The sequence below is a fragment of the Schistocerca serialis genome, chromosome 8, assembly GCF_023864345.2.
Source record: "Schistocerca serialis cubense isolate TAMUIC-IGC-003099 chromosome 8, iqSchSeri2.2, whole genome shotgun sequence".
Classification (NCBI taxonomy): domain Eukaryota; kingdom Metazoa; phylum Arthropoda; class Insecta; order Orthoptera; family Acrididae; genus Schistocerca; species Schistocerca serialis.
Genome location: NC_064645.1, coordinates 278,804,839 through 278,826,394, shown reverse-complemented (window position 1 = coordinate 278,826,394; position 21,556 = coordinate 278,804,839). Strand labels below are relative to the sequence as shown.

General features: G+C 37.1%; 1 protein-coding gene across 3 annotated transcripts in view; it reads left to right on the top strand.

Moving 5' to 3' along the window:
* The window catches only part of LOC126416243 (protein turtle-like), a 263,351-nt gene that overhangs the window by 205,365 nt on the left and 36,430 nt on the right, over positions 1-21,556 (top strand). Inside the window, exons 11-13 of one of the 3 annotated variants that reach the window (XM_050083857.1) lie at positions 448-528; positions 11,276-11,461; positions 14,971-15,198. In XM_050083857.1, the coding sequence (XP_049939814.1) occupies positions 448-528; positions 11,276-11,461; positions 14,971-15,198 (495 nt within the window). Of the gene's footprint in view, positions 1-447; positions 529-11,272; positions 11,462-14,970; positions 15,199-21,556 lie in introns of all 3 variants that reach the window. The other 2 variants (XM_050083858.1, XM_050083859.1) reach the window with 2 other exon arrangements.

The following is a 21,556-nucleotide window of genomic DNA, read 5'->3' as shown; positions in this document are numbered from 1 at the left end:
CATGAACGGTTACAAAGAAGTACTTGTATTTAGTTTCTCTTTGAATTCTATTTCTATTAAAATATTTGTAGAATTGATGTGCAAAAGGAAACTGATTATATGATAATGAAACTTTCATGGAGAATCATGTCACTCAACCTTCCTTTGTAATAAGTGTGTACCATTATCACGATTATATCTGTAACGCTCTCATAAGAGAATTTCAGGCTGACCCATAGGTTGTCAGGTGTAAGGATGAGGAAACTGATAACTCACAGCATTTTGTAGACAAAAGTGCATGCTGGAAAGACTACCAATGCACTTAAAGCTCATTTTATTTGCTGTTTTTTCTTTGTTTAAAGTTATGTACTATATTTTATATAAATATCTTTTAGCCTTATTTATATTCTTGTTATTACTTTTTGTTGCTCATCATTGCCTTTATTTCACTGTTTTATTTCATTCCAGACATTTTTGATTATAGTGTTATTGTCTTTCCAACTGATTCCACAGGAGCTTCTTATTTCCCACCGGTCCTGCGCCCCAAAGGTACTTGCTTAATTTTCAGTTTTAATTTGATTTAATTTTGTTTTAATATGTTTAGTTATGTATTGTGTATTTCCAATATAATTCTTTAAAGATTACCTGTCCTGAGAAGATCGCCAACATAACATTATGTACTTGTTTGTCTTAACTTTCAGTTACGCTTAGAGTATGTTTGTATTCTATGCTGCTAAAAAATAGTGGAACTAATTACTCCTTTTTAACAAAAATATATGTTCATTTCATCAGCTGCAAAAGTCTGCTTGTTACAAATACTGATATATATCATCCTTTAAACCTACTTGTCACAAAAATTTTGAACAACGAATGAAAAGAAAAATGGTAGCACACCATTCAATACTGTTGTGCATTCATTGTTCTCATCAAATCTGTTCTGTTCATTGGTGAATATGTACAACAAGGGTTATACATAATTGTTCATATGCCAAAGGTAGACTGTCCATAGACTGTAAAATTGCTGAGTTTGAGCTTTCAGAGGACTTAAGTCAATTATTAATACTAATTCAATTATTAACACTATGCTTCATTGTCATGATGGTACAGGCCATTTAAAAAATGCCAGGTGTTTCAAAATTAATATCGAAGTTTCAAGGCTTTGTATAGCATTACAATTATAAATAATACAGCAAATGAAAGAACCACTCAGAGAGCTTTGTTTATATACCTGTGCACATGTACTGTTTTCTGTGTCATCCATTAGAAAGTGCCAGTAGGCAAGATGACAACTAGTGAATGGAAAGCTCTTTGTGGTTTACAGTTTGCAATGACTGAATCTGTTCTCACAATGTAATGTGTTCTGTATTAAGTTCCGTTGTGATAATATTTGACTACTCTGATTCTCTTTGCAAAGAGAAGAGTACAGGACAACCAAGAGTAATTGAAGACATGTTGAATGAGAAGAGAATCTTTCACACATAGCCCTAAGAAATTAGTCAGGAGGCTATTTGTGAACTAGCAATTTCAGTGATATCTCTGTGGAGACTTTTAAGGATACACTTTCAACTACATCCTTATTGTTTACAGTTGTTAGAGTTCTAAGCCTACAGTTTATGTATCAACTTTGCAAGCAAACATTGTTGCATGACAATGAAGATTTTTGGATTGGTTGCCTTCAGTGATGAATCATCATTTCACCTAAGTGGAAATGTGAACATACATAATGATGCATCTCGGGGTCGCAAATCCCCACAAGGTGGTGCAGCTTCAGTGAGATTCCCTCTTTTTTGGTGAAGTGATCTTAAGTGGTGTTTTTTATCTTGTTGTGCTAGAACTGTGGCTCTTCTGTAGATTGGAAGAAGGTGATCTACAGAACTCATTTGACAGCAAGATGATGTGGTGCCTCAATGACCTAACCCAGTATGCAACTGGTTAAATGACATTCTACCTGACCGCTGGATTGTTTGCAAGGAGCTGAATGAAAGAACTTGACATTCACCCCATCTGACGCCATGTGATTTTTACATTTGTGGTTCACAAAACATCATGTGTATGTGTCTGTGCTACCAACTTATTCACCTGATTTAGTAATAACATTGTTGCAACAGTTACTTCAGACGCAGTGATCAAGGTTCGGGAAGAACTCACCTGTTGACTCAACATGTGCCATGTGATGAATGGTGCTCACACTGAACACATGTAGAAGAAACTGTTTGAGTTGTTCTTTCATTTGATGTTCTGTTTATAACAGTAAGTTGAAATAAATGCTACAAGTTATTACAATATCTGTTCCTTCTGACATTCATGTATGTCTGAGGGAACAGACATTAGTGGCAACCAATCTACAACTGTAGTAATTTCATGAAATTTTGCCGCTGTTGTAGATATTTTTGACAACTGTGCTAGGAAATCATACCTGTTGGTGACACATGAGAATTTGTAATGAACCAGGACTTGAACTCTGATTTGTCACTCATTGTGAGTGTCACTCTGACCATCTCAGTTATCCGTCCACACTTCCAGGACTGATTGAAACCTCCGTATGTTGCAGTGCCTTTGCCCCCATTGCTACAAAGCTTTGAAACACTGATATTTATTTTGAAACACCCAGTATTCACCTGATTTCACAAGACTGTAACTTCTACGTGAACAAAGACAGAAACCAGAGGTACTTTTTTACCAACACAATGAGACTAAAAGTTAATCATATTTCCAGCTGTAAGTTTCTGCTTCTTGTTGTGGCTGGTAGGGGTCTCCATGGTGCAGGTAGCTCAATCATTTATTACCTAATGTACAGTGAACGGAGTAGACCTTAACACAGCAACACAAGGCCATATACTCCACCCTTCCCACTATTTCTCATTCCAATAATGCTGCTGAATTCACGCATTGTAATATTAATCACATTTCATTTTCCAATTTCTTCCATCACCTCTGCTGTGTTGAAAATCTCATCCACTGCTTCCTCATCTGAGGTTCGATACAGTTCCGTACTGTCGCCTGATAAACAAAGTAAGAACCTACGGAATATCAGAGCAGCTGTGTGGCTGTATTGAAGAGTTTTTAACAAACAGAACACAGCATGTTGTTATCAATGGAGAGATGTCTACAGACATTAAAGTAACCTCTGGCGTGCCACGGGGGAGTGTTATGGGACCATTGCTTTTCACACTATATATAAATGACCTAGTAGATAGTGTCGGAAGTTCCATGCGGCTTTTCGCGGATGATGCTGTAGTATACAGAGAAGTTGCAGCATTAGAAAATTGTAGCGAAATGCAGGAAGATCTGCAGCAGATAGGCACTTGGTGCAGGGAGTGGCAACTGACCCTTAACATAGGCAAATGTAATGTATTGCAAATACATAGAAAGAAGGATCCTTTATTGTATGATTATATGATAGCGGAACAAACACTGGAAGCAGTTACTTCTGTAAAATATCTGGGAGTATGCGTGCAGAACGATTTGAAGTGGAATGATCATACAAAATTAATTGTTGGTAAGGCGGGTACCAGGTTGAGATTCATTGGGAGAGTCCTTGAAAAATGTAGCCCATCAACAAAGGAGGTGGCTTACAAAACACTTGTTCGACCTATACTTGAGTATTGCTCATCAGTGTGGGATCCGTACCAGATCGGGTTGACGGAGGAGATAGAGAAGATCCAAAGAAGAGCTACGCGTTTCATCACAGGGTTATTTGGTAACCGTGATAGCGTTACAGAGATGTTTAGCAAACTCAAGTGGCAGACTCTGCAAGAGAGGCGCTCTGCATCACGGTGTTACTTGCTCACCAGGTTTCGAGAGGGTGCGTTTCTGGATGAGGTATCAAATATATTGCTTCCCCCTACTTATACCTCCCAACGAGATCACGAATGTAAAATTAGAGAGATTCGAGCGCGCATGGAGGCTTTCAGACAGTCGTTCTTCCCGCGAACCATACGCGACTGGAACAGAAAAGGGAGTTAATGACAGTGGCACGTAAAGTGCCCTCCGCCACACACCGTTGGGTGGCTTGCGGAGTATAAATGTAGATGCAGATGTAGATGTACATTTGTATTACGTTGACAGGATCTCACCTTCATTTTACATTAATATTACATTGATGAAAAGCTTTTTATAATTTCTTCTATAAATTATGTGTACTGTATGTCGCTCTTCGCTTTCAGATACTTATTACACACTCTCGAAATCTCCACTGTAACTTCTCTTTCTCTTCAGTTTTCACTAAGTTCAAGTATGTTCTGCTTATTGTCTTCTATTTCATTGTTCACATTTCATAGTTTTCTTTCCTGCTTCCTTGTCTCACATTCCAAGCACCAAATTGATTCCATATTTTTGAATTTCCAGGCTTTTGGCACCATTTCTCACATAAGACTTCTAATATAGTTGTGTGCCTATGGAATATTGTTTCAGGTGTGTGACTGGATTTGTGATTTCCTGTCGGAAGGTCACAGTTCGTATTAGTTGATGGAAAGTCATCGAGTAAAACAGAATTGATATCCAGCATTCCCCGAGGAAGTGTTACGGGCACCCTGCTCTCCCTAAACTATATAAACGATTTAGGAGATAATCTGATCAGCCCTCTTAGGTTGTTTTCAGATGGTACTGTCATTTACATCTACTAAAGGCATTAGAAGATCAAAATCAGTTGTAAAATGACTTAGACACAATATCTGTTTGGTGTAAAAAGTACCAATTGTCTCTTAGTAAGGAAAAGTGTGAGATCATCCACACGAGTACAAAAAGGAATCCATTAAATTTTGGTTACACAATAAATCACACAAATTTAAATGCTGTCAGTTCAGTTAAATACCTAGGAATTACAATTATGAACAACTTAATATTGGAACAATCACATAGATGATGATGATGATGATGTGGGGAAGGCAAACCAAAGACTATGCTTTATTGGCAGAACGCTTAGAAGATGCAACAGGTCTGCTAAAGAAACTGCCTACACTAAACCTGTTCGTTCTCTGCTATTACTGTACTTCGTTGGTCCATACCAGATATGATTGATTGAGGAAATCGAAAAAGTTCAAAGAAGATAGCTCATTTTATATTATCGCAAAATGGAAAATGGAGTATCACAGGTATGATAAGAGCGTTGGGATGGCAATCATTAGAACAAAGACTTTTGTGTTGTGGTGAGAACTTCTCGTGAACTTTCGGTCACCATCATTCTCCTCTGCATGTGAAAATATTTTACAGTCACCAACCTGCTTAGGGAGAAATGATCTACATAATAAAATAAGAGAAATCAGAGCTCATACAGAAATATTTAAGTGTTCATTTTTCCCCAGTGCTTTTTGAGAGTGGGATGGTAGAGAAATAGGTTGTAGGTGGTTTTAAGAAATCTCTGCCAAATGCTTAAGTGTGAATTTCAGGGTAGTCATGTAGATGTAGATTTAGATATGTATAAGTTATCTTCTTACCTCTTTTACCTGTGCACAATCAACTGTCATAGAGCTTGCAGGAGTTCTGACTCGTAATCACAAATTGGTTCTATTGTCACAGCAGTACATGTTTGCTGTGGAGAACCGTAGTTCAGCTGAACTGTGGATGTTCTGATGAACCCTTAATACTGTAGTCTCCCACTGCCTTCTTTTTATTGTGTATTTGATGCTATACATTTGTTTCTTGAATGATTTCTCCCACTTATGACAAGACAATGTCCTCCATCATTGTAAGTTAAAGTGAACTGTTTGTCCCAAAAATCATCTGACTCATACTTATTTGGCCACATTATACAATGCTCACTACCGCTTAGAGGTGTAGATTAGATTTTTTCCCTTTTATGGACTATCAGATATCAAAGATGCTTCTCAGATCCCAGTGCTAAGCTAATATATATAGTTTAAGTAGAATTCCATAGGTCTCCATTCAGTTGCTGCATAAAGTGCAGATCTTCTTGCCTTATGATGATGGTGATGATGATGATGTAGAATTTCTCTAATTTATGTCACATGACATCCCAATCCTACACCAACATAACATGGGGTGAGATATGAGTGTCTAATTATCACCTGCCAATACATTGGAAGAGGGCCTGTGAAATAAGAATCAATGGAAGAATTCATTGAACCTCAATCTTTTTGAAACTGCAGCAACTTCGTCTGGAGAGAAAGATATATAGGAAAGTACAAATGATCTAGGTTAGAAACTGCCACATAAGTCATAAGAAAAATTGTCTAAGTGCCAATAGATTACTACAGCCAAAATTTTAAAATTCAGGAGTTTTGAAGCTGAATCCATCACAATAGTTGCTAGGATGGGGTGAGAAAATGGGTCCATTCTGATTCTCAAGTCAGCAAGCACTCTTGTCTATTTATAGATCTTTAGGAATGAAATAATTGTTGATCTGAAATAAACTGGTTAGGAAGAAGTATCATACCTACACTATGTATCCTTTTATTTGGAATTCCACTCCTTTGTTATGACAGATTCATTTTTCTTCAGCTATAATGACAGGTTGTTCTTCCTCAGTCTTATTCCACATCAGTAATAAGCTTGCTCAGACTCTTTGCTTATAATCACTCAAGAAACCATCAAAATTCACATTTAAATAAAAATTATTTCCAGTTGGATCATTATTTCTTCCTGTTTGTTTAAAAAAAACTACTACTACTCACTATCTCTTTACTCAAAGCTCTTTTTATGAATTTTTGATACTGTGATAAAACTACTACGTGCACATCTCATCTTTACATTCTGTTACATAGTTGGTATGAATATAATTTCAACATTACTGGTTGCAGCCATGCCTCATAAACATATGTGAAATACTCCCCCTAAAGGTCAGTCAGAACTTTTGTTTGTCTGAACATGGAAATGATTGTAAGTTTGCAATGTGTCACTGGCAACATAGTCTTTCCTAGCCATTAGTCTTCATTATCATGTCCCTCTTTGATTGCAAATATAGTAATATTTATATTCATAAGTTTTATATTTGTGCTGTGAAGACACTCGTAAAACACAAAAAACTCATGCCTGGGTTAGGAGCACTATATCTAAACTTGAATTGTTGTTGTATTTGAATGCAAAGTGGGAATTTATTGAACAAGCATAGGCTTTTTCATCTTTAGGGATAATTTTACAAAAAAGGAAACCATTTCTACTTTGTTGTCAAACTACTGGTTGTAAAAACAGCATAATGCTCTTGGTTCTGTCATCTGGTTAGGTTATTTTTAATTCATTTTATATAACATTTAGTTCAAGTTTAATTCCTCAGTGTGTATGTGTTCAGTGACTCGTATCAGTTGTATGAACACTGTCATCTTTCATTAGCACATCCTGTCCTCCATTAAATTTCTTTTACCAAATCTCCTGTGGAACTAGGTCTGGAGATGTTAGCTTAATTCTCATTTGCTTATATATATTAAAAATGTTTTAGAGTTTGCATGTTCCTCCTGGGGTCGGTTTGTGAAACATATTTGCACATTCAACATAGATAAACATAGAGTGACCTCTGCACGTGCATGAAATGGTACTTCTTTGGGTAAAAACTGATGCTATATTCAGATCAAATCAATAAACTCATTTTTCTTTAAGTATTAGGAAAATGTTTGTCTGCATGAAAATGTTGCAGATCATAGTAGTGAAATAATGTTTGAGCATAACATGCTTCAGTAATTACAGCATGTAAAGGTAACTGTAGAAATGGTGTAAATAAAAAAACTACAGTGTCTCGGTTTTATGATCTTATTACACTTTTCACTAAAGGAGAGATTTTTCTTGGCATATCTATCCTTAAAGAATTAAAATTTTATGCATTTCATAACTCTGTCAGGTGACATGTTCAGTATAAAATACAGGCTATTAGAGGTGCACTGGATAAATTTTAAGAAAATGCAAATGTATTCAATATCAGAGTGGGAAGAAAGAATCTCATGTTTTACTTAGTTTCTGAGTACTCATGCTCTTATCTACCACATGAGCATAAAAATAACATTAAATATGTATCTTAACTTGATTATTCCAATAATATATTTTATGAAGGGAACTTTTATGTATGTCAGATGACATTAATAGCAAACCAAAACAGAAAGCATTCTTGCAACAAGTGATGATGTTTCTTTATGCAGGTGTTCTCTTCAGTCGGATATTATCTCTAGTCTCAATTGCAAATTTGCTTAAATTAATGGCAAGCCAAAACGGAAAGCATTCTAGCAACAAGTGATGGAAATTCTAAAAATGACTTAATGTCCTTATTCAGTACTTGATTCTTTGAATGTTCATTTTTAAACAGCCTTTTATTTTTTGAGGTTCTCTATATGTGTGAGTGTGAGCTATTTATAATACTGATACTATCTTATTGATGTAAAATGTTTAAAAGAGAGAGTATTATTAAACACAAAACTTTTATAACTATTACATTACTTTTATCTACCATTGCCATTTGTTGTGTCAAGTTCTTGAGAGAACTACTTTTTTGTTAAAAGAAATAGCCTTGTAGTTCTGATTTCTTGTGCAGAAATTATTTTCGTTACATCTTGAGAATTCCAACCTGCTTGGAACCTAAGAAATAATTTGGAATGAAATGAGAATAAATCTGCTAATGCCAACTAAAATTCTAAGTACAAATTGAAATTAAAAAAAAAATTGTAGGCCATTTTGTGACATTTTTTCCTTCTCTCTAACAGGTAATGACAAATAATGCGCTTGTGAAATAACAGTCACACTGTAGTGAGATTTAATATGGGCTGTTATAGTGTGCTGTATTCCAGGCATGTCATGACATGGATTTTGCTGAAAAATAATTTCTACTATGTGAAAGTTCTTGACTCTCCACTTAATCTCACTTGTATATCTTAGCTGTTTGTAATATTAGACCTGATTGGACAAGATTATTTTGTTCAGCCTCTCACTTAGAACATATCACCAAAGTTTACTGTTCTACTTATTTTCTTCTCAGAACAGTTGTTGCAGTTTGTTGTATAATTCATTATTTAATGTGTCATATATTTTATCTAAATTCAGTACGTTTTCATCACATTTTTCACTGAAATAATTCCTCCTGTCTTAGCCCTAAATCAAACATTAACAACTGTCACCTTTGGAAATGAACTGAGGTATCCTATAAATGCACTAGTTTAAAATCTTTGATTCCAAAAATTTTGCCGCTACAGATCTTTGCATCTGATGATGGGGTAACAACTGAAAACCAGTTTGTAAAAGAAAATTATAAATATTGTAGAATAGTACACCACTGTCACGCGTTTTGATTCGCAGTATATAAATATTTCATCAGAAACTGGTAGAACTGTCAATCAGCACAATTATTTTACTTAATTAATATTATTTTCAGTTTGATAAAGTCTTTTTTCCCTTGTATTATGTAGGAGACTGTTTCAAATTCCAATCTACATTTATATTTCTTAAACCAAGCAAGGAGTGGCATGGTTCAGTTAATGAAACTATGGCCAGTTCAATTTCCCATTGTTGTTTGCTTTGTGCTTTGTCACTAATGACCTCATCATCTGTGGGATTGTATAACATATTTTCCATTTATTGTGTGTCCCATAAATCATGGTGTTTATGCATAGGTTGCTGCAGAAAGTGAGCATTCTCTTGTTACTTGTAAATAACTGTAGACGGTGGTGAATATTGGCAAAATGGAAAGGAAATATTTTGCTGAGACATGCAGTATATCAGGTCAAAGAGTTAACTAACGCTGTTCAAAAGAATTTATGGGAACATGTGCATCAACACCCAGTACATTACATCCATTTTTATACAGGGAGTACTTGTGGTGCATGGCTTGAAATCTTTACTTTCAACATAGACAATCTATTATTGACTGTGTTATGCATTAAATTGTCAGACAAGTCCTCAGAGGGAAGTGAGTACTAGCATCTCACTAATTTTCTAGTGAGATGGCAGTTGTCATTTGTGGATGTTGTATTCAACCAAGCACTTGTAAAGTAACACCTTAATGCCATGTAGATTGCAAGTCAGTCTGTTTGATCCTAAAAGGCTGGACTTTCAGTCATGTTGTTGCAGATGCCAATGCCTCTCCATGTGTCATCCATAGGTTGTGGACACACTAAGTGTGACAAGTCAGTATACAAGGTGAGTTGGACAAGGTTGTTGATTCCACACGAAGACCGATATCTGTACAGCTTTGTGTTATAGCATCATATGTCTACCGCCAAAGCACTCCAATATGATCTCAAAAAGGCCACTGGAGCTGCTGTATGAGGTCAGAGTGCAATGAACAGGTTACAAGAAAGGATTTTACAGCCCAGATGTCCTGTTCGAGTACCACGCTTGACACGACAGCATCTCACAGCTCATCTTCAGTTCTGCAATTCCGATGTCAACTAGCAACTTTGTCACTGGTGAAAAGTGTTATTCACAGATCTGTCCATCAATTTTCAAAGTTCTGTGATGTGGGGAGGCTTCAGTGTTGACAGCTGTACTGATCTTGTCATTGTCTGTGGCTGCCTTACCACCAGGCAGTACATCAACAGATCCTGTTGGACCATGTGGTGGTGGCCCTGAATTACCTTTAATGCCAGGGCCCAAGTGACAGGCATCAGCAGGGATGTTTCTCGAAGCCTGGACGTTGAAGGAACAGTATGGGCGGCAGTGAGTCCCAACCTAAACGCTATTGTGCATTTGTGAGACATGCTTGACAAATGTGTTCACAGTCATCCTGTTCCTTCTCAGACTCTCCAAGAACTCTCATGGGCTCTCATTGAAGAATGGGAACAGATACCACGGATGACCTCTTTAGACATATACAGAGCGCGCCATGTAGGTAACAGGCAGTAACAAATGCTCAAGGGAGGCATATATATTATTAAAGCTCTTGAAGTCCAATGGAAAGCACCTAGAATGACAGGATGTGTGATTGTTTTCACCTGGTTTTTGACACCTCTCAGAAATTTCAGTTCTTTTTTACATGTAATGATGTTTTGTTGTGAACTTAATTTTTGAAAGATAAATGTATAATTTGGTAATATACCTAGTCCTAAATTATTGCTCAGTACAGGGTGGCAGATGCCAAAAATCGTGTATTCCTAATTCTTTTGAGCACTGTATTTATGTTTTCTCAATTAGTAAGCGGTCAGTTTTAAAATAGCTCACACAACCTATTGTTTTACATGAAGTACTGTAGTCAGCTGCTTTTTTCTCATCTAAGAAAGTTATCACTTGTAGTACAGCTTTCTGTTAATGACTGATTAAATCACTTGTATAGAATGTAAGTTTTCAGTGTGCTGAAAAATATTGTTAGCATTTCACTAATTTGATAGGCTATCAAAACATGAATTTCTCTATGTGTAATAAGCAGGGCCAAAACCTGGACCACCACGCAATGTGACAGTGACGGAAGTAGGCAATGGTTTTCTTATAACATGGCAAGCACCTTTAGAAAGGGCCCATCTTGTACAGTACTATACTATTAAGTACCGCACAGATGCAGCTTGGAAAACCTTAAACAAAGGTCAGATTCGTCCAGAGGAAACTTCTTACCTTGGTGAGTAGCAGTCATAATCATTCTCTATAATGATTTTTTCCTGAATGCTATACTTTTATATTTTGTCACTTAAAAGCAAAATCCAGACACTGTGCTCAAAAAAGTAAAACATTCTAAGAGTAAGGTAAAAATGATATGGTACATTATTAAAAAAGACACAAACAAAAATGGTGATCCAAATGAAATTGACCCCACAGAAAGTAGCCCTGGCAGAAATGGTGACACTTTCAAATGACTCGGCATCAAATTCAGTGACTACATCCATACAGTGGTAGCAAATGCTGCATCCATTATTAAAGAACTTGAGCAGACATGGCATACACCATCAGAAGAGCAAAACAAGAAAAAGTATCCTGTTGATGTACTTTATGACCTAACCAAAGTCTTTGATTGTGTTGATCATGAAATCCTGTTTGGCAGACTAAAGTTTTATGTCATTAAATCCCTCCATCTCAGGGATGAAGTCTTACTGTCATAACAAAAAGCAGAAGGACCCGCTGACAGACTGTGTCATAGGTTTGAAAGGGGAGAACATAACATGTGGAGTTTGACAAGGATTGATACTAGGTGCACTCTTATTCTTAAACCACATAAATGATCTTTCAAAGAATTGTTCAAAAACAGTGTGTTTGTTGATGATACAATTAATGGTCCAAAAACAACTTGTAGACAAAGCCAAGATGACAGCTGAACAGGTCCCAAAAGTGGTTGACAGCTAACACTTTGTTTGAATTCCACAAAGACTCATATTATGCAATTTCAAATATGCAAAACAGACCTGCGAGCATCAGAAGTAAACATTAATGGTCATGCACTAAACAAAACTCCTTGTGTAACATTCTTTGGCACCCACTTAGATAATTAGTTAAAATGAAGTCAGCACTTCGATAAATAAAAATGACGAAGCTCATTTCAGCATGTTTTGCCCTTAGTAGCAGCTCTCATTTTGTTGGCCATAAGACAAGAATATTGGCCTGTTTTGCATATTTTCACTCATTTTGTTATGGAATTATCATCTGGAATAATTTGCTTAAGTAAGTATAGTTATGTACTCTGTTGCAAAATTATTCAGTTAACTGCCAAATAACATACTGCAAGATATTGGGAATCCCAAACAGTTCAAAACCAAGTTAAAAACATTTTCATCATCCATTCTTTCTAAAAATTATCTGAATATCTGGATTCAAGGTCTCAAAATTCCGTAGCAGGGCAACAGCCTGAAGCCTTTTGACCGTAACTGGTACAGCTTCCAACTGTTTATGGGCCGTGACCAATTTCTCCTGCACCCGCACACAACAGGTGCAGCATATGTCCGTTTTTAATCAGTGTTTATCTACACTACAAAGAGTATAACACCAACCTAAACAATCACTTTACACACTGTAAGTACCACTGCTGCACTACTAATTTTTACAACTCCCAAAATTTAGCTCATACAATACAAATGCACTAATATTTACACAAAAGCTTAGAATAAGTTTGTAAACAGTAGTACAATTTGCTTTGGAGAAGCATATGAGAACCAGATCTAAGCTAAATCCTGTGTATAAACAGAAACTTCTTACCAAGCTGTGTTCACTGGACTCCCCTACCCTAAGAGACATTGCTAGAGAAATTAAAATGTTATGGCATTAAATGCTTTTCTCTTGCATAGATGTAGTTGTAGCTTCACTACAGGAAACAGAATGTCACATTAACAAATGATATGTCAGGAGAGGTTAAACACTGAATGATGAGACACTAAATTATTCAGTCCCTGTAGGTCAGTGTTTCACCCATTCCTGTAGTGAAGACATTGAATGACTCTTCAAAAACTATGGTTTTTGCTGATGATATTAGTGTATTGATAAAGGACTGAAACACTTTCTTGTCAGATACTGCCAAGACAATAATGGAACAGGCTTACAACTGTTTCATAGCAAATGCTGTAACTCTTGATCTTATGAAGACTCATATTATACAGTTCCAAACAATTCAAAAGCATTTACAGTAACCAGAAGACTAGATCAATGGCCATAAGGTGGATGAGGCTTAGTATATGAAATTTCTTTGCATCTTAACAAATAATAATCTGACATGACACCAGCATGTGGATAAGTTTTAAAAAAATGTTGATCTACAGATGGGATTGCTGCCATACTTTTATTCTTTCACTCAATTCTGTCCTATGGTATAACAATATAGGACATGACACTGAGAGCAAAACATAATTTATTCTGCAGATATGTGCATTAAGATTCTTGAACAAAGTTGTTAACTTAACAGCTTGTAAAAGCCTCTTGGGGGACCTATCAGTTCTTACCCTTATGTGTTGTCTGTATACAAACTCCATCATGACACTGGTAGTTAGTAATTAGGGTGAATTTGCTAGGAACTGTACAATTGATAGTCATATACTAGAAGGACTTTTTTTCCAGAATGAAGTTTTATATTCTAGTAGAACCTCTGTAACAGGTTACTGACAGACATTGGGCTGGATGCTGATAATCCCAAGATATCCAGAAACAAAGAAAAAGAATACAACATTAGTCAATCCTATAATTTATCCAAGTAATTGGACTCTGGGATGTAAATTCTGCATAATCTCTAAATGAGAATTTTTTGGTGATTCATTTATTCTTTCACACACAACAGTCAATGGATCCAGTGTGAAGGAGGAAACCTTCATGGATGAGGAGTGGGTTATAAATTAGCTGATAGAGGGCTACATTCCAATTGCTTCTGTATGCTAGTCTCTTTAAAGAGATACTCTACTTACACCCACATTAACTATGACTAAAGTTCCTTTAAAAAAGCTGTAACTTAACATTATAATTGTTGGTTGGGAAACATTTGGAAAGAAATTTTGCTTTCCTAATTACACCACTTAATTGTTGTTTGCTTACCATTTAAACTTGACATTTATGTAAGTATATGGCTCATCATCATTTTAATCACATGTAGCTGCTTTCCCCAACACAGCCATGACTGACAAAAAAGAATTTTCAATTCTACCTCTCTCTGAGAGGTGCTACCATTGCTTAATGATTCAAATTTCTCTTTTTTAGTAACTGAGATATTCCATTCCATTAATGAATATTAACCATATTTTTAAAAATAATTTTTGATTATCATTTTGTATTTCTGCAGTATCTTCTGTTATCAAATATTTAAACAGAAAGATTCATCTTTTAAATTATATTCATTTTGAAATTTAGATGACAGATTTGATAGAGGGCCTCAAAATTAGTTGTTTTACTGACGACCAATGTTCATTTCAAAGCACAACTACAACAATCCTCCTCCTGTTTTGGCAAGAGACACTAGAACTTGCCATTTGCATTTACATGGCACTTTTAAAATTTTCCAAGACAAATCACTATGACAACTGTAAGAAAAATGACCTTTCTAATTGTCAGTATTTGCGCTTCCTCAAATCTACATTTTCCTTTACATTTATGTTTCTTCTAGCGTGGCCCATTTTGCATGTATGTTACTTCTTACAGCATATGGTTTATTCCTACTTTCAGTTAAGAACTTGGTTGGTGGACGAACATATCACTTCAGAGTCCTGGCCAATTCATTCCGTAGCTATGAGAGTAGTGATGAAGTCAAGTACCCTGTGCCTGCTCGTGTAAAACACAAGGCAATCACAGCAGGTGTTGTTGGAGGGATACTGTTCTTCATTGTTGCAATCATATTGTCAGTTTGTGCTGTTAAAATATGCAACAAGAGGAAGCGTCGGAAACAAGAGAAGGGTGAGCAGAAAAGAAATAAGATCTTATTTATTTTTCTTTCAAAACATTATTATTCAACAGACTTCTAAGCTAAATATAATAAAATAGCTCATCAAACATTGATTCAGTAAAATTTAGATAGTAAAGAAGTAGATGTAGAAACTGTTTCTATGCTTTGTTTTATTTGAGTAACTGTAGTCTCATACTACTGTATAACATTCTTATGATAAATCTGTAGATTTATTTCTTTATACTCCGCAAAGTAAGATGAACATTTTACAGTTATTTTTCTTGAGAATTTCTTGAGCTACATTTTTTTCTAATATATTTTTGTCATTATCTTGTAAACTTATTTTGCATCACCCTCACATGACACTATGCAATCACATCTTTCATTCCCCATGGCTATAAAGATAAAAACAGTGACTCTACAGATTTTAGACAAGAACACTCTGGAATAAAAACTGAGTTTAGGAATTATCTTGGATATGCAATATAAGAATACTTTATAGGTATTGGATGTCTTTATCATGAGAGCAGTACAGGAATAACTCAGATGTCCTGGAATTTTAAAATTCAGCCATACACAATCAGAATAATTCTTAATATTTCCTGATATTTATATTTATGGAAGCCTGGTACCACCATAGCTTCCAGAATTCAGAAATATTAAGGAAATTGTAAATAATTAATACTGCAAATTTTTCATAGTTTATGATTTTGTGTATATTTTTAGTTCCCCTGTCTTAAAAAGAAAACTTATGTCATTAGTTTAGACAAGAAGTCCTCTAGGGGATCTGTGACCATTTTTGCCACTAATAAATTATTCATCTTTGTCGCCAAAATAGTTCTTTTATTACACACTTGATATAGTACATTTTGGTATCACCATCATCAGATCTGTGGTACAAAATATAATGTAAGACATGATGGCGAACAGCTTTCTGTAGAATGATGCTGTACAATTATGCAATACGTTGAGCACATACATTAAGTGGTACACTACATCTAGTCAGTTTTAAACATTCCCCCTTAACATCATGTCCAAACTCACTCTACACAAGGTGTATCAATTTGTATGTCTACATCTATACGCGTCCTGTAAAATGTACTGCATTATTTAAATGCTGTAGAATATGTAACAGTGACTTACACAGTATTTGAAATAAGCTTTCGCTTGTCACAGACATTTTTTGTTCTGGCATTGATGATGCCTTTAATGACATCTTCAGGCAAAAATTGTTTACTTTGTAACATACTGTATGGCATGAGCCAATTTGAGCACTAATATTGATGGAGAATGTTTACAGTTGACTAGATACAATGTATCAGTTCGGGTATGTAACTCAGCTTATTGCATCATTTTACAGAAAACTGTTCTATACCTTGTCTTAATTTTATTCTGTACCACAGATGTGATGATGGTGATAGTGATATGCATCATAAGGAGTGCAAAATAAAAGAAATATTTTGGTGTCAAAGAACTCATGCATCATTCCATCATCAACCTGATATTGCTGTTACCTGTAGCTTAATAATATATGCATTGGCCCCTACTCTGATTGCTACTGACTGTTCTTACATTGTCAGAACCGTAATGTAGTAGAGACAAGGGCTACTACTGACAGTACATGTGAGTGAATTAGTTTGAAACACATCTCAGTATACTACAGAATGCTCTTTTAAGCTTGATAATATAATCCAATGGTTTAGGGATAGTGTCTTTGACTAATAATCAAAACATTCTATGCCCCGGGTTTGATCCCCACCACCGCTTAAATTTGAAATAAAAACCAACAGTAGTGTCAGCTGAAGGCTTCTGGTAGAAGGAGTAAGCCTTGTTCGGCAAACAGTCTATCAAAGAGGGTGAAGGAGTGGACAGAGGTTCAGGGCAACCTCTTTCCCTTGCCATGGGAAGTTGCCTTTAAATGGCAGGATAATCAGCAATGATCAACAGCATAACAGCATGGTGGTGCAGAAGGAAATGGAAACCACTGCATTAAAGACACATAATGCGTATCCACAGGACATGTGGCTTATGATCGAAAAATGTGTTATGATTATCTTTCCCTTGGCAAAAGATTCCAAATTAGCCTCCTGCAGTAGCCACCAGAAAGATCGCGGGAGGCGCACATCGGCACGGCGCGTCACGGACGGTAGTAGCCACAAGTAGAGTCCCATCCACCAGAGGGCACGCGAAAATTCGGACGCGACCTCTGCTGGCATAACAACAACAACAACAACAACAACTCCGGCAGCACGGGCCGTGCCCAGTCAGTTAACATCGGGCATGCCTAGGACACAGTCCCGGTCTACGCTAAGTGAAGTGCGACGTAAACGTGAACAGTGTTACTACACCTCCCTTATGGGTTTCTGGGAGGAGACTGACAAGGGGGAGGTAACCATGAGAAAAAGGTTTAATAAACCTTTTTAATAAACAAATACTTGTGGGCTAGGTGTGCCAGCAAAACAGTCAGAAGATTGTTGATTCAAAAATAAAAACTAAGAAACAATAAATATTTTTAGTCATAAACTGTATAGCACAAGCTCTTTGTTGGCTTTACTGTGTTTATAGCACACTGTTAATCTTTCCTGGGAGAATGGCCCCTTGTTTCTATAATTGTAAATGCAGTCTCCTATGTTGTACATTTTATTACTATTTTTGTTTGGTTGATGTTAAAAAATAATATAAATGGCAAGAGGAAGACAACTATTTGTTCCGAATGGTGATGTTGATTACCACTCAGGTACTCAAGACAATGGCAAATACTGTAACTGAGCACTCATACTCTTGTACTTGATCTTAGGTATTTGAAAAGTGATTGTTGTAACTGAGCTGTCAAACTTGTGTTTTTTGGTCAATCTCCCCCTCCCCCTCCCTATCCCCATCTTGCCTCCACCTCTCTCTTCCTCTCTCTTGCTTATACACTTACTTATGTTACACAATCAGGCCCAAGAGGATCACATGATCTACACGTTTCCACCTCCACAGGATTGTATTTCCTGCTTTCTGCTGCCATTCACCTTCTAAGATAATCTGCAGAAAGTCAACATGGATTCTGTCTCTCTACATTTTCTTTGGTCTTTCTTGTCGTTTTCTTCCATGGGGAGTAAAATCCATGAATTTCACAGGACATCAACATTTATCCATCCAAGCAACATGACCTGCACAGATAAGCCATTTAGTTCTTCTCAAGCCTGCAATATTTGGTCTGTTGTAGACATCGTCCAGCTCACAATTATCCTGGACTCTCCAGTTCCAAGTGATGTCATACTATATAGGACCATAGATCTTCCTCAAGACTTTCTGCTTGAAGATTATTTACCTCTTTTTTCTGGACACTCCAAGTTTCGTAACCACACAGCCCTATGGGTTGGCTCTATCTTTTGTGCAACTGAGTTTGAAATTCCCTGAGGGACTGTGCAATTTAAAAAGATGACTTAGACTGAAGTATTATTGGTTTGTGGCTTGGAACCTCACTTTGATTTCTGGCTCGCACAATGCATCTCTGTAAAGATCACCTCCACATATTTAAAATTATGAACCCTTTTGTACATTAGGCTTTTGACTATCAGTGGTTCTCTATTGAACAGGATGAGTCCTGATCATCACCAGATACAGTCCTCAATTCATTCACAAAGAGACCAATTTAGCTTACTGCTGTTTCCATGCTGTCACTCATCCACATCAGTTCTTCCTTAGATCTGGATAATGGAGCTAATAATCAGCAAATGGGAGATGAGAGATTTTTCTCACCTCCTGCCTCAGTACCTTCAAAGTTCTTGTGGAAAGCTTCCCTCTTTATCTTAACCAGTGCCAGGTTGAACAGTATTGATGACACACTGTCTCATTGTCACAGCCCTGTGACTGTGTTAAAGCTTTCCCTGTCATAGCTCCCAAGCTTTACTTTGCCTTTAGACCCAGTGAGACAAACTCTAACTTTGCCTTCTTAAAACACACATGAAGGACTTCACCATATTCCTACATCTTCTCAGTGAGTTTTCACAATACACAGATGTCCACAGTCGAATGGACCTTTCTGAATCCAACCTGATTTTCACCGATCATTTTTTCTGCAAATAGTTGGATTCCATCCAGTATACAGTAGGACAAGATCCTATATATAGCAGATGTTTAGGAGGATGCTTCCTCTGTATTTGGTGCTGTCTATTTTTCACCTTTCTACATCTACATCTGTACTCCACAAGCCACCTGATGGTGTAGGGGGTATAGGGCAGATGACTGCTGTCTTCCAATCTTCTGGGATCTCCTCCACAATCCAAATCCTCTTGATCAGGTGGCCATCAAGCTTGAATGACTTTCTCCTGGCTTCCAGCTTCTCCTTGAATTTTGATCTTCTTCAGCTTCATTATCTGATTCCGTATTTCCTACAGGATAGGTGGTGGATAATCTAAATTCTCAATCTCAGGAGGCTGAAATTCGAACATATCTTTATGTTCATGACAGTTGAGGAGCTCCATTAAGTGTTGTTTCCATCTCATAGCAATGTTGAACTCATTGGTGAGTGTCGTTCCATAATTGTCCTTGATGAACTTTTGCTGGCTTCTTAAAGAAGTTAACTTCATAGTACATGGTGCATCTTTTGAACTACTATTCCTGAAGAATCTTATTGAGTCTTCTCTAATATTCCTTGAATGTACATTCTCTTTGGCCTCCTGAGCATTGCTTGTGTAGTTCTCCGCACTTCTTCAAACTGTGATTTGCCTCGTGCAAAATCTGATCCTCTCAGCCACTTCTCCTTGAATTCTGTTCTTTTCACTACTTCCTTAATGCGTTCATCACCAAACCAAATCTTCTTTCCCCTTTGTTTACATATTTTTGTTTATTACCTGTCCATTGGATTATATTCATTACAGTACAGTGAACTTTTATGATATCTGTTTAGTGACTGATAGTCAATACACTACTGTAAAAAAAAGGGGGGGGGGGGGGGAGGGGATAAAGGGAATAGACCCTTGGATGCTATTGAAAAACTTGTTTTTCCATCTTGAAAAATATTCTTGAAACCACACAAGTGCTCTCTTCTTTATACATGACTCTAATTATCATTGCCCTTTTTCAGAGTGCATAGTTTCCTCTTCTCTTTGCAGAAACTTCCCCTTCTCTTTATCTTTGCTCCTGTTCAAATAATTTGGCATTTTTTATCGAAAAAAACATTATGAAGATACTAGATTTCTACTCACCCTAAAGATGACACATTGATTTGCAGACAGGCCCAACAAAAAGACTGTTACTCATTGAGCTTTTAGCCAAAATCTTCTTTGGAAAAAAAAATGCACATTCATACAAGCAGGCACATCTCATGCCCACATGATCACTTTCTCCAGCCACTGCAGTCAGAATGCAACTGTTGCGTTGAATGAAAGCGGCAGTTTAGAATGAAATGGAGAAGGATGAAGAATAGCGGTGAACAGGTGCATGCTGTGCCACAGGGTGGTCCAAATTGCTCGTGGTCACAGTTTGGCAGTGGCCATTCATCTTACTGGACAGCTGGTTGTTAGTTATATCTGTGGTGTCACCGCCAGACACCACACTTGCTAGGTGATAGCCTTTAAATCGGCCGCGGTCTGTTAGTATACGTCGGATCCGCGTGTCGCCACTATCAGTGATTGCAGACCGAGTGCCACCACACAGCAAGTCTAGAGAGACTTCCTAGCACTCACCCCAGTTGTACAGCCGACTTTGCTAGCGATGGTTCACTGCCTACTTACATTCTCATTTGCCGAGACGATAGTTTAGCATAGCCTTCAGCTACGTCATTTGCTACGACCTAGCAAGGCGCCATATTCAGTTACTATTGATATTGTGAATCATGTGCCGTCAAGAGCGACGTTCATCATTAATGGATTAAAGTTAAATATTCCACCAGCTATGTCTGTTTTTTCTAAATTCTAATTTCCTTGTCCTGTTCCAGACCTCACGCCAGCCTGCGTGAGCTAAAACGCGTGCATTTTGGCCTCCTCTAGTAACACGGTGTTGGCTCTCCTGCCAACCACAACAATATCGATATAAAAAGCTTTGCAATGTTTGGAGCAGAGCTGGTATATGACATGGCTGCTTTCACTGATGCCCTGGCCTCTGATGGGCGGGGGGGGGGGGGGGGGGGGGAGAAGCCTATGACAGGGGTGTACTGGGAGGTGCTGAGTGGGTGGATTGGGCAAGTGTTGCACCTTTGTCTTCCACAGGGATATGATCCCTGTGGCAAGGGTTTAGGATTGGAAGTATCATAGTGATGGGCTAGGGCATTGTGGAGGTTTGGTAGACATCAGAACACTACGGAAGGTTAGGAAGGATCGTGGTTAGGATGTATCTCGTATCAGTGCATAGTGATAGATAACCATAACCCTGATGAAGGAT